Source organism: Rana temporaria, chromosome 1 (genome assembly GCF_905171775.1).
Source record: "Rana temporaria chromosome 1, aRanTem1.1, whole genome shotgun sequence".
Taxonomy (NCBI): domain Eukaryota; kingdom Metazoa; phylum Chordata; class Amphibia; order Anura; family Ranidae; genus Rana; species Rana temporaria.
The window spans coordinates 264092021-264104915 of record NC_053489.1 but is presented as its reverse complement, the minus strand read 5'-3'; the positions used below and the strand labels follow the sequence as shown (position 1 = coordinate 264104915).

Sequence of the window (12895 nt, the reverse complement as noted above, 5' to 3'; positions counted from 1 at the left end):
GTAGCTCTCTCCTGCTCAGTTCTTCTGTTATCAGCCTAACTTCTGAGACGTTCTCTGAGATGGGAGCCTGAAGTTTGTGTCAGGGAGGGAGCTATAAATAGATTAGCACAAACCTGAACTATTCATAGGCAAGCTCTGCATGTGTGGGGAGGGGGTGTGTGCCTTTCCTCCAATCAGCTGTCTTACAGTTTCTCACAGTGTATAGCAAGAATCAACACCCACAGGTGAATCAGGAAGAGAAAATTCTAACAGGACATGCACTTTCCAAACAATATATAAAGTTGAAGACAGCAGATATACATGTAAAACGTATGTAGGGATATGTGTTTCATCCCTGTGTATCATCTGAGGCTGTTCACTTTACTGGGTATATGGAGGGTTTACATCCACTTTAAAACATTTAAAAATGAATCCCAATACCTGGGTGTGCCCATATAACTATGTACATGTACATCATCCAGCCTGTCCCGGGCTAGGGGTATGCAGCGTGTCACTCCCACAACTGCTGTGTCCACAGAATCACATGATCACAATGTCATCAATGCTGTTATGAATTAATTAATTAACAGATGTGTTTCCTATGCTGTGGTATCTGGGCCAATCACAGCACCTTGTACCAAGTGCATGTGATTAGCTGTAGCCAATGACAGATCAGTAGTTATCACAACTGTCATGAATCCATTCATGACAGATAAAAGCTTTTCTGTCACAATGTTCATCATTGTAACAGCAATCAAAGTGTGTAACGGTGAAGTGTGTCACTATGGTGACACTGAAGTACTCTGATGAAAGTATGTAAAACATTAAAATACAAATATAAAATGTTAAAAAAAAAATTTCAATGTTTTGTTTTTTTAACATACTGTAACCAGTCAGTGTCCCTGATCACCGCTGATGCTATAGAGCACTGGTGACAGTATGTAAAAAAAAAAATGTGAAAAAAACTATTTTATTCCATTTCTTTATTTTCAAAAAAGTTGTGACAAAAACGACAACTTCAAAAAACTTGCAATGCCTCTTACTAAATGCTTCAGACTGTCTATTTTCCAAAAAGGGGTGTTTGTACTTTCCTGGAATTTTAAGGGCCTCAAGAAATGAGCTGTCAGTACATCAGAATTGATAAATTTTCAAATATATACCATAGTTTGTAAATGCTATTACATGTTGGCTTAAATTTATGAATACTTTTGATTTTATTGGATATGTTTTATAACAGAAAGTAGAAAATATTTTTGGTATTTTATGCTTATATCGCAAAAAAAAAAAAAACCCAGTGGTGGTCAAATACCACCAAAAGAAAGCCCTTTTTGTTTGACAAAAAAGGAAAGCTTTAAATGACTGCACAATTGCCATTTAAAATAGCATAGTACTGAAAAGCAAAACATGCCATGGTCACAAAGCGGGTAAAACCTTCCAGGGCAGAGGTGGTTAAGTAGGGGAATGCTAGAACCTTGTTTTATCTGTCCCAGTTGCAGATTTTTTCTCACTTCTCTTCTAGTAAAAGAATGCCCCCAGAACAGAAAAAGAGGACAATCTCTCTAATAAAATCCTGGATAGCAATACAACTCAATAGGGATTCTAACATTTCTCCAGTCTAAACAAAAGTAAAATACAAGTCTTCTGTACAGATAAACTTTAAGGCAGCATCCATATTACAATCACAAGCAGACTGTCACCAAAAGTACAAAAGGTAAAAATGAAAATCATTCTCTGAAACCCAAAGTTTCCCTCACTAGATCAGCATCTAGAACCTTTTTAAAAAGTAGACCCACTGTAATGGCCATTTCACACTGGCATATCTGCCCTTGGATGGAACTCCCTTGATGGCTCAAGCAGTGAAGGATGAATGCCAGATGAGAAAGTTGTCAGCAGTGGACTAATCTCTAGTGTAATATAAGCCTAAGAACCTGCATCAAAGAGCATCTGTTTGCATCAGAATGGCATCTCTCCCAATACCAGTCAATAAAAATGCAAATCATATGCACCTGTAAAACTCTAATTGATTTCAGAAGCATCTCAAACTAACGTCAAATGCAAACAGAACTCATCTGAAAACAAGACGCATTTGCCCATTGACACAAACCCAAAGCTAGTCAACATGTATATAAACCAGATTTCCACAATTTCGAAGAGATGACTAGTGTAAAAAATTAAATTAAAGACTTGTTGAAATACTCAGGTAAACATTTAAAAATAGACATTGGGGGTTATTTACAAAAAAGCAATTCCACTTTGCACTACACGTGCAAGCTACAAGTGCAAACTGCTCTTGCACTGAAAGTGCACTTGGAAGTGCAGTCACTGTAGATCCGAGGGGGACATGCAAGGAAAATAAAAAACAGCATTTTAGCTTGCACATGATTGGATGATAAAATCAGCAGAGCTTCCCCTCATTTTAGATTTTTCCCCTCATTTTAGATCTTCCCCTCAAATTTACAGCGAGTGGATTTGCCTTTTGTACATAACCCCCATAGTCATCTAGAAAGAAATTGCAGGTTCACTGGATCATGGAAACACATCTACATATATTCAAAATATCTGAATAGTTGTAAATTGCCTACATGGCAAACACATGTACTATCAAAATTAAAGGTATTAGCTTTGCATATGGCAGTATAATTCCAAAAAAGTAGCAACACCTCATTTAACAAGAAACAATTAATTTTCAAGGTAATTCATGGAAATGCTTGTCCTATAATGAATATTATTCCAATAAATCAATTTCTCCTTTTTGATAAATAGAGGAAGTCAAAATCCAAAAAAGGAGGCATTCAAGGTCAGTTAACCGTCCATGATAAATTGGTTCTATTACTTTCTAAGTTAATAATCACTTCAAATTCAGAGTTACTTATTAAATAGATGTAGATGTCTACAGAACTAATGTGTAGAGGATATTGTTAAATCACCATCCTATATTTTTAACCAATACATTTCTCTTGATCTACAAACTTTCAAAAAAGAAAATTTTTAATGCAGATTCACTTAGGTTGAGTTGTACTGATATAATTGCAAAACAGGTTACACTATTTGTAATGTAACACCCTAGCCTCATGTGGCTATTTTATGTACCTAAATCTATATGATACTACATATCAATTGTATGTATACAGTGTAATTTCTAAGCATAAAACATTTATTGCCAATAATATAATATGGGCAAAAAACAAACAAACCCCAATGCTGTAAAGATAAACCATAGCATATATACCACTCTTAAAGATTGTTTTTATAGTAGCTTATGATCTAAAGGGTGAGACCTACTTCCTGTTTTGCTGATTGGGTGGATGTTATAAGGACTAAAATTCATAGGAAACCTCTAGAATAAAGAAAGAGACAACCACATACGTTTTATTTAGTAAAAGGCTATAACCCCGTGTTTTTTAGTTGTAAGTAATTATATTAAAAAATACATTTTGATTTATAATCTTAATTGTGTAAATGTGTCTGTTAATGTTTACTACTTACCTATAAAAAGCTGACTGTAGAGTTGTAGTCGTATGTGACCATCAGGAGAAGTAGCATACGTTTTTTGTGGTAAGTAGTCTACTTGTAGAGAAGCTTCTATAATGTTTCTCTCTGCCTTTACAAAATGCCACTGGCTGTCATTCAGAGGAGTTGGCGAGTGTATTCTAACCTCTAGGGGCCCATTCCCAACATCAAATGAAAAAACCACATCTGTGGGAGCTGGAAAAAAGCAAAAGAATATATAGACTTATTTCAAACTTATTATTATATTATATTTTCATCAAGAAAATTATAATAGCAATAGAAAAGATGAAGGCCCTTGCATAGACTAAAAGGATACAAATGCTTCCTATGACCCTGTCTTTTGCTAACTGCACATTTCAAAGGTTATTGAGGTCAAATGTTGGAGAGTTACTTAACCTGATCATTATACCTTTTTTAGTTCGTGGCACATGCATAGGTGGGCAGGAACATCAAAAACTCACAGGTAGACAGCAACAGAAAAGGGAACTATACTGGAGAGATCTTATGCCCTGTACACACGATCGGTTCATCAGTCTTGCCTACACACCATCGGTTAAAAATCCGATCGTGTCAAACGCGGTGACGTAAAACACAACGACGTGCAGAGAAAAATGAAGTTCAATGCTTCCGAGCATGCGTCGACTTGATTCTGAGCATGCATGGATTTTTGACGGATGAATTTCCCCACAGATGATCTTTTTTTCTATCGGTTTTTTAACCAATACAGAACTTTTTAAAAAAAAATTTCACCGATGGGAAAAAAACTGATGGGGCCCACACACGATCGGTTCATCCGATGAAAACGTTCCGTTTTCATCAGACGAACCGATCGCGTGTACAAGGCATTACTGTTAATTTACTCAAGACATATTATAAGCCAGAACCTCAGGTAACCTACCAGGCTTCTTTAATAACTAAATATGAATTTTAGATGGACTATTTAAACCATTTAAAGGTTTACTGGCAGCTATATTATGAGATCATTTTGTTTATAAATACAGAGAACTTTTCTTTTTGGGTCAGGGGTCTTTAGTCAACAAGAGAAATTCCTTATGTTTTAGCAATATGCATACAGCTTTATGTAGAAATGCCATCTCATTAACATAGTCAATTACCCAAGAGACAAACTTAGCTGGTTATAATCTGTTATAGACTTTGTTCTTAAATAGGGGTTACAAAAATAGACTTACATTCCAATTCAATTCGAATAAAATCTTTGATTCCCAGGTTTTCTAAGAACAGTCCAGATGGTGATGCAGTCTTGAAGAAGAAAGATACATCTGCACTAAGTTCTCCATCAAAGGTAGGGAAATGTAGGTAGGATGATACTGTATTAAAAGAAGCTGCATTCCAAAAACTTCCTAGGCAAAAAAAGAGGAAAATATAACTGACTAGGTTCAAGCTTTAAAATAGTGTGGCTAATACATTCGATTTCGAGTTATTGCAAGCACAGCATTTGAGCACAATAAAGAAAAGTGCTTAAATAGCACTTATGGAGCTTTCTTTGCATCTAACACAACATTGTTGTTTATCTCAGTCATTGATCGAAAATATAAATCTAAATATATATATATATATATATATATATATATATATATATATATATATGTGTGTTTTCTTTCAGTGACATCACCATGCAGGGACACCATGACACAGAGGGGATTTCTTCCTTCTAGTGACACCACTTAAGCAGGGACATTTTATCCTTCCAGTGATACCACAGATGTAGGGACATTTTTTTTCCAGTGAGACCATGGATGCAGGGACATTTTTCCCTCCTGTGACACCACTGACACAGGGACACCATTTCCTTCTATTGACACCACTGATACAGGGAAACTTTTCCTTCCAGTAACACAACCGATGCAGACCTGAAGGGCCTGGTATGAAATTTGGGGGGACCCCCACACAATTACACAATTTTTTTTTTACATTTTGGCTCAGGGTTCCCCTTAATATTCATACCAGACCCAAAAGGGCCTAGCAATGGAGGGGGGGGGGGGAATGCAGTTTTTTCTCAATGAGTTTTATCTGTATTGCTGAGACCCGACAATTCATGAGTAGTTTTAAATGACTTTTTTTTCTTTAGAAATGTCATTTTGCTGTGGGGCTGTTCTAAACATGGGAAATGTGCCACTTTACAGGCATACTGTAGACACCCCCCAGGCACGAAATTTAAAGGAATATTTCACTTTTATTGCTTCACTTTAACCCCCCTGTCGGTATTCCGGAGTCTGGCTCGGGGTAAGATTTTTATACCAAGAGCGGTATCCCCGAGTCACACTCGGGCTCGCCTCGCTGCAGCCAGAGACAAAGTTACTTACCTTGTCCCTGGATCCAGCGATGCCGCCGCGCTGTGTGAGCGAGCGGGTCCTCACTCGATTCACACAGTGTCCCCGTGTGCTGCCGATCTCCGTTCCCTGCGACATTACGACGCACGGGGCGGAGAACGGCGCCAAATTCAAAAAAGTAAACAAACACTTTACATACAGTATACTGTAATCTTATAGATTACAGTACTGTATGTAAAAAATACACACACCCCTTGTCCCTAGTGGTCTGCCCAGTGCCCTACATGTTCTTTTGTATAATAAAAACTGTTCTTTCTGCCTGCAAACTGTAGATTGTCCATAGCTATAAAAAGTGTCCCTTTATGTCAAAAGTGGTTTTAGATCAGCTAGAAAACAGCAATAATAAATTATAATCACTTGCAGAATTGTGCGATAGCGATTTGTGGGGAAATTCATCATAAAAAAAATAAAAGTAATGACAGCGACAATTCTGCAACTGAGCAAATTTCTGTGATTTTGAGTTGATTACATTATTGAATAATTTTTATTATAATTATATTATTATTTGTTATAATTATTTATAATTATTTATTATATTATAATTTATAATTTTGTTTTTCAAACTTTTTCATACCAGGGATGCCTACTAGACTCTTGTTTGGTCAGATTTAAGTGAGTTATTCCTAAGAATTACAGGCCTACAGTATAAAACGCCAAATTTCCTTGCAAAATAATGGTACCGATTTCAGCACCTAAAATCTGAAATAATCATACTGCTAGGGAGGTTAAGCATTATTAAAATCACTGTTCCCGAAAAAATGTCCATTTTCAACACCCTAGAGAATAAAATGGCGGTCATTGCAATACTTTTTGTCACATCGTATTTGCGCAGCGGTCTTACAAGCGCACTTTTTTTGGAAAAAAATCACTTTTTTGAATTAAAAAATAAGACAGCAATAAATTTGGCCCGCTCGTGGCATGGCGTCAAACTTATACCTTCAAACATCTCGATAGGCGACGTTTAAAAAATTCTATAGGTTGCATTTTTTGAGCTATAGAGTAGGTCTAGGGCTAGAATTATTGCTCTTGCTCTAACGATCGTGGTAATACCTCACTTGTGTGGTTTGAACACTGTTTTTTATATGCGGGCTCTACTCATGTAAGTGTTTGCTTCTGCGTGCGAGCTCGTCGGGACGGGGCGCTGTAAAAAATTTTTTGGTTGTTTTCTTATTTCTTTTTATTTCTTTTATTATTTTTTACACTGAAAAAAATAAAATTAATATTTGATCACTTTTATTCCTATTACAAGGAATGTAAACATCCCTTGTAATAGAAAAAAGCATGACAGGTCCTCTTAAATATGAGATATGGGGTCAAAAAGACCTCAGATCTCATATTTAGACTTAAATTTAAAAAAAAATGAAAATGTTGTCATTTGAAAAAATTACAACAAAAAAATGTGCCTTTAAGACGCATGGGCGGGACTGACGTTTTGATGTCACTTCCGCCCTGCTAGGCTATGGGGACAGGTGGGGGCCATCTTGCCCTCACTCGCATCCCCACACAGCAGGCTGAAGGACCCGATCGCCTCTGCCGCTACCGACGGCTCCAGTAACCCGGCGGAGGGCGTGGGAGAGCGGCGGGAGGGGGGACCCTCTCCTGCCGCTGATAACGGCGATCTCGCGGCAAAAACGCTGCGGAGACAGCCGTTATCGTTTACAGGACCGCTCTTGCTAAAGATGTATACCTCGGTTGTGGAAGCAGCTCTGCCGTTACCTAGATATCCATCTTTAACCACTTAAGCCCCGGACCTTTAGGCAGCTAAATGCCCAGGCCAGGTTTTGCGATCCGGCACTGCGTCGCTTTAACAGACAATTGCGCGGTCGTGCGACGTTGCTCCCAAACAAAATTGGCGTCCTTTTTTCCCCACAAATAGAGCTTTCTTTTGGTGGTATTTGATCACCTCTGCGGTTTTTATTTTTTGCGTTATAAACAAAAATAGAGCAACAATTTTGAAAAAAATTCAATATTTTTTACTTTTTGCTATAACAAATATCCCCCAAAAACATATATAATTTTTTTTTTTTATCAGTTTAGGCCGATACGTATTCTTCTACCTATTTTTGGTAAAAAAAATCGCAATAGGCGTTTATCGATTGGTTTGCGCAAAATTTATAGCGTTTACAAAATAGGGGATAGTTTTATTGCATTTTTATAAAAACAATTTTTTTTACTACTAATTGCGGCGATCAGCGATTTTTTTCGTGACTGCGACATTATGGCGGACACTTCAGACAATTTTGACACATTTTTGGGACCATTGTAATTTTCACAGCAAAAAATGCATTTAAATTGCATTGTTTATTGTGAAAATGACAGTTGCAGTTTGGGAGTTAACCACAGGGGGCGCTGTAGGAGTTAGTGTTCACTTAGTGTGTGTTTACAACTGTATGGGGGGTGTGGCTGTAGGACTGACGTCATCGATCGAGTCTCCCTATATAAGGGATCACTCGATCGATGCAGCGCCATAGTGAAGCACGGGGAAGCCGCGTTTACATACGGCTCTCCCCGTTCTTCAGCTCTGGGGAGCGATCGCGACGGAGCGGCTATAAACGAATAGCCGCGCCATCGTCCCGGATCGCTCCCTGCGGGAAGTGGTTAAAAAAACGACGTATATGTACATGAGCGGGTCGTTAAGTGGTAAAATGAGCACTTTTTGTTTTTCATGTTTGTGTCCTATAGACTTTAACGATGTTGGCTTGTTCGAAACATTTTTTGCCTGTTCGCAAGTTCTGGTGCAAACCGAACCGGGGGGGGGATCTTTCATTAACCTCCCTGGCGGTCTTCCCGAGACTGACACGGGGTTAGATTTTCTTGCTACTATCGGTAACCCCGTGTCAGTCTCGGGCTTGCCTCGCTAGATCCACAGGCACTTTTTACTTACCTTGTCCCTGGATCCAGCGATGCCACCGCGCTGTGTGAGCGAGCGGGACCTCGCTCGATTCACATAGTGCCTCCGTGTGACGCCGATCTCCGTTCCCTGCGACGTTACGACGCACGGGGACGGAGAACGGCGCCAAATTCAAAAACGTAAACAAACACTATACACACAGTATACTGTAATCTTATAGATTACAGTACTGTATGTAAAAAAACACACCCCCCTGTCCCTAGTGGTCTTCCCCAGTGTCCTGCATGTCATTTTATATAATAAAAACCTTTTTTTCTCCCTGCAAACTGTAGATTGTCCATAGCAACCAAAAGTGTCCCTTTATGTCAAAAATAGTTTTAGATCAGCTAAAAAACAGCGATAATAAATTATAATCACTTGCAGAATTGTGCGATAGCGATTTGTGGGGAAATTCGTCATAAAAAAATAAAAGTAATGACAGCGACAATTCTGCAACTGAGCAAATTTCAGTGATTTTGATTTGATTACATTATTGAATAATTTTTATTATAATTATATTATTATTTGTTATAATTATTTATAATTATTTATTATATTATAATTTATAATTTTGTTTTTAAAAAAATGTAATACACGGGATGCCTATTAGAATCTTGTTTGGTCAGATTTAAGTGAGTTATTTCTAAAAATTACAGACCTACAATATAAAACGCCAAATTTCCTTGCAAATAATGGTACCGCTTTTAGCATGTTTTTTCTGAAAGAATCATACCGCCAGGGAGGTTAAGCAGAAGTAAAGTGACAAGAACAGATGTGTGTCAGCAAATGTTGGGCACCACGTTTGATGTGGATCTTTACTGGACGATGTGATTGATGACGGTTGTACATTGTGGGAATTTTGTTTTTAATTAAATGACTTGTCAAAATCTGTCTCTGTCTTTATTTAAACTTATTTACTTATTTGTGAATATGTAGGTGTACTATTTACCCATAACTCATTCACATGGGGATGGCAGTGTCCTTATTATTAAAGAGAGCTTCCATATTCTGATAAGTCCCCCACCAACACCGGTCGCCTGGGTGGGCAAGGTGGAGGGAATGTGGCCTGGTAGGGTTTGGAGGGGTACACATACACTGACACCCCCTTTAATGACTTTCAAGGCTGCATGCTTAGATATTAGGCTGGTATGGTTTGTTTGGGTAGACCTCATGTTTATTTTTTCATGGAGTCCCTTTTGAAATCAATACCAGAGCTGAGGGCCCTTATTTGAATAAAGAGGGAACCTTTGCCGTTATATTTTGTGTGGGGGTCACCTAATGTGACCCTAATCCAGAATAAAGGTCTGGAATAGATGAATGAAATTATCAGGCACTTTGTTTACAAACAGAACAAAGTGTTCAGGGGCAGACTTTTTGTCAACAATTTAAATACCGTATTTTTCGCTCCATAAGACGCACCCAGATTTTAGAGGAGGAAAATATGAAAAAAAAAATCCTCAACCAAATGGTGTACTAAAATATTTAATACAATTTAACAGAATAATATTTCTACACTGACAACCAATGTAAGGGGGCACCCTACTCTGATCCCTAATGTAACTGGGACATTTACATGACCTCAACACAACAGGAGTATTTGCATATTGAGACATTTACAATGACCAGTGATGTAAATTGTGTATTTACAGTAGATGGGGCTCTCTACAAATGTCTGCATTCTTATCTCCTCTCAGTACAACATTGCCCCTCTAACTTATGTGCTAACCTCTATCCCTCAAACCCCTACTCTGCTAACCTCTGCAATCCAACCCCTTCTTCCCATTCAACTCTGCACGCCTCTGCTCACCTCCTCTGCACCTCAAACCCCCCTCTTTGATCCCCTCTACATGCCCCCTATACTCACCTGTATGCTGTTCACACCTTGTAGGTGAGCGGCATGCAGAGGTTTGGGGGTGTAATTTGCATATGAATCGAGACGGCCAGCCACATTAACATAACAATGCTCACACGATTTACATATCAATGCCAATCCTGTGGGGGGGTAAATAAAGAACAATACCCTTTTGGCATAGTGATGCATAGGGCATCGTTCTGCCTCCAAAACAATCCCCTTTCAGCGTCTCTCCTGGTCAGTATTTGCTCCATAAGACGCACACACATTTCCCCCCGTTTTTTTTTGGGGGGGGGAGTGTGTCTTATGGAGCGAATAATACGGTACTCTTTTTTCTATTTCTTATTTCTCATTCACGTGCTTGTCATTTAAAGTTTTTTTTATGTTTTATGTTGTTTGGCAAACTCTTGTCTTAACACTTTTCTTCTGTTTCAACACAGACGTTTTTTTTATTCATTCTGTAAAACAAAAATACTTATAGTACCTTACTATTGGGGAGTAACTCCAGTTTTCTTTCTCTCTCTTGCAGAGCTAGGGCTGCAGCTGGCTTTAAACACTTCAGGGTCTGTTGGATACCTCTGACCACACTCTGTCATAGCTTTACTTCCTTTTACAGGGTGCCTTTAGTTTCAATTTAGAGAGTTATGCCCCATACACAAGAGCGGAATTTCCGCCAGCAAAAGTCTGATTTTCAAAAAGCTTGCGGCTCCACTTCCTGGTTTCCTACTGCACATGCGCGACTTGTGCTGCGCGATGCCACTGGTCTTTGCTGTCTTCTGGGACCTGTGTGTTTCCCAGAAGACAGCGGGGGGATAGGAAGGGGCGTAGATACCCGTGGGTGGCTCGGGTATCTATGCCCCGGAAGTGGGAGCAAAATACCTGTATTACACAGGTATCTACTTTCCCTCCCCCCTGAAAGGTGTCAAATGGAGGGGGAAGGGTTCCGAAAAGCGGAAGTTCCATTTTTGGGTGGAATTTCTGCTTTAATAAATACAAATATATTATCATTTACTGTGTAGGTACTTGCAATCCAATTTTTGTATGGAAATTTTACTTTGATGTTGCAGACACTGGGAGGGTAGTAAATAGCAAAATAAAGACAGCTCATCTGTGTACTATGAAAATATTTTTCTGGAAGGTCAAAAGTCCAACTTAACATGCTATAAAATGGTTGTATAGAAATAATCACTCCTTCCTGTTGTGGCAATTAAGTATTTTTCTACAGCATCTTACAATATCTAGAATCCTTACACAAGCCATAACACATAATATTCACCACCATTATGGTGTTATATTTGTTAAAATGTTACAATTATAATAGACATGGTCCAAAGCTGGCTCAGAGCTGGAACTGGATTGCAGTAGCTGAATTGGGGCCAAAATCAGAACACAGGTAACATTTGAAGCTTGAAATTAGAGTTGACATCTTTCCTTGCTTTTCTCAATTTTTCTTCACATAATTATAATTGATTTAAAATAATATAGGTCACTATCAAATTACTTATTTGGAGCAAAACAAACGTACATAAAGTATGTGTGCATGTTTAACTAAACATATGAATACCACAACCTTTAAGATAAAACCACACTATCCCCACACTACACATTCTGCCCTTGAAGGTTTTTTTCCGTTCCTTTTGTACAACCTCACTGTAAAATTAACACTAGTAAAGTTATATCTTGAACTGAAAAAGGCTAAAAAAACTGAAACAGCTGCATGCAAGTTAGTAATACTGGATCTGGAAAATCAAGGCTATATGTGTCCTATACACCATTAGTTTTGGATGCACTGATGGCTAAAAGGGACAAAAATACATGATTTTCATGACTCTCCCACTTACCAATAAGCAGAAACTGAGCTTTTTGTTTTGAGGTTTTGTGCTATATTTCCCAGTACATTCGACATGAGGTTTTTGATTACCTTTCTACCACTTTACAAAGACCTTAATATTTGTACTGTTCTCAGGAACAAGCCCTACGCCATAGAGGTGTTAGAGCCATATCTTGCATTGATAAGAAATCTGCAACAGCTGAATGCAAGTTGGTATTATTGGTTCAGTAAAATGATGACTATATCTGCACTATATATCAGTGGTTTTGAAAGCACTGATAACTAAAAGGGGGAATGATTTATGTAACTCCACCCACTTAGACGGAGCTTCTGATGTTTGGCTTTTGTGCTGGAAGTGAGGAATTGTAAATAGATGTGCACAACAAAAAAAAAATGATTTTTTTGTTTCGTTTTGTCTCGTTCCGTAGGTTCGTAAAGATTCGTAATTTCGTAAGACGTAAGTTTTCCTATTCGGACCCGTT

General features: G+C 38.2%; 1 protein-coding gene across 1 annotated transcript in view; it reads right to left on the bottom strand.

The window, feature by feature from the left end:
- Positions 1-12895, bottom strand: part of LOC120941686 (contactin-associated protein-like 4) — a 466073-nt gene that overhangs the window by 54912 nt on the left and 398266 nt on the right. The window contains exons 16-17 of the mRNA XM_040355240.1: positions 4680-4850; positions 3466-3684 (exon numbers count right to left, since the gene is read on the bottom strand). Of these exons, the coding sequence (XP_040211174.1) occupies positions 3466-3684; positions 4680-4850 (390 nt within the window). The remainder of the gene's footprint in view (positions 1-3465; positions 3685-4679; positions 4851-12895) is intronic.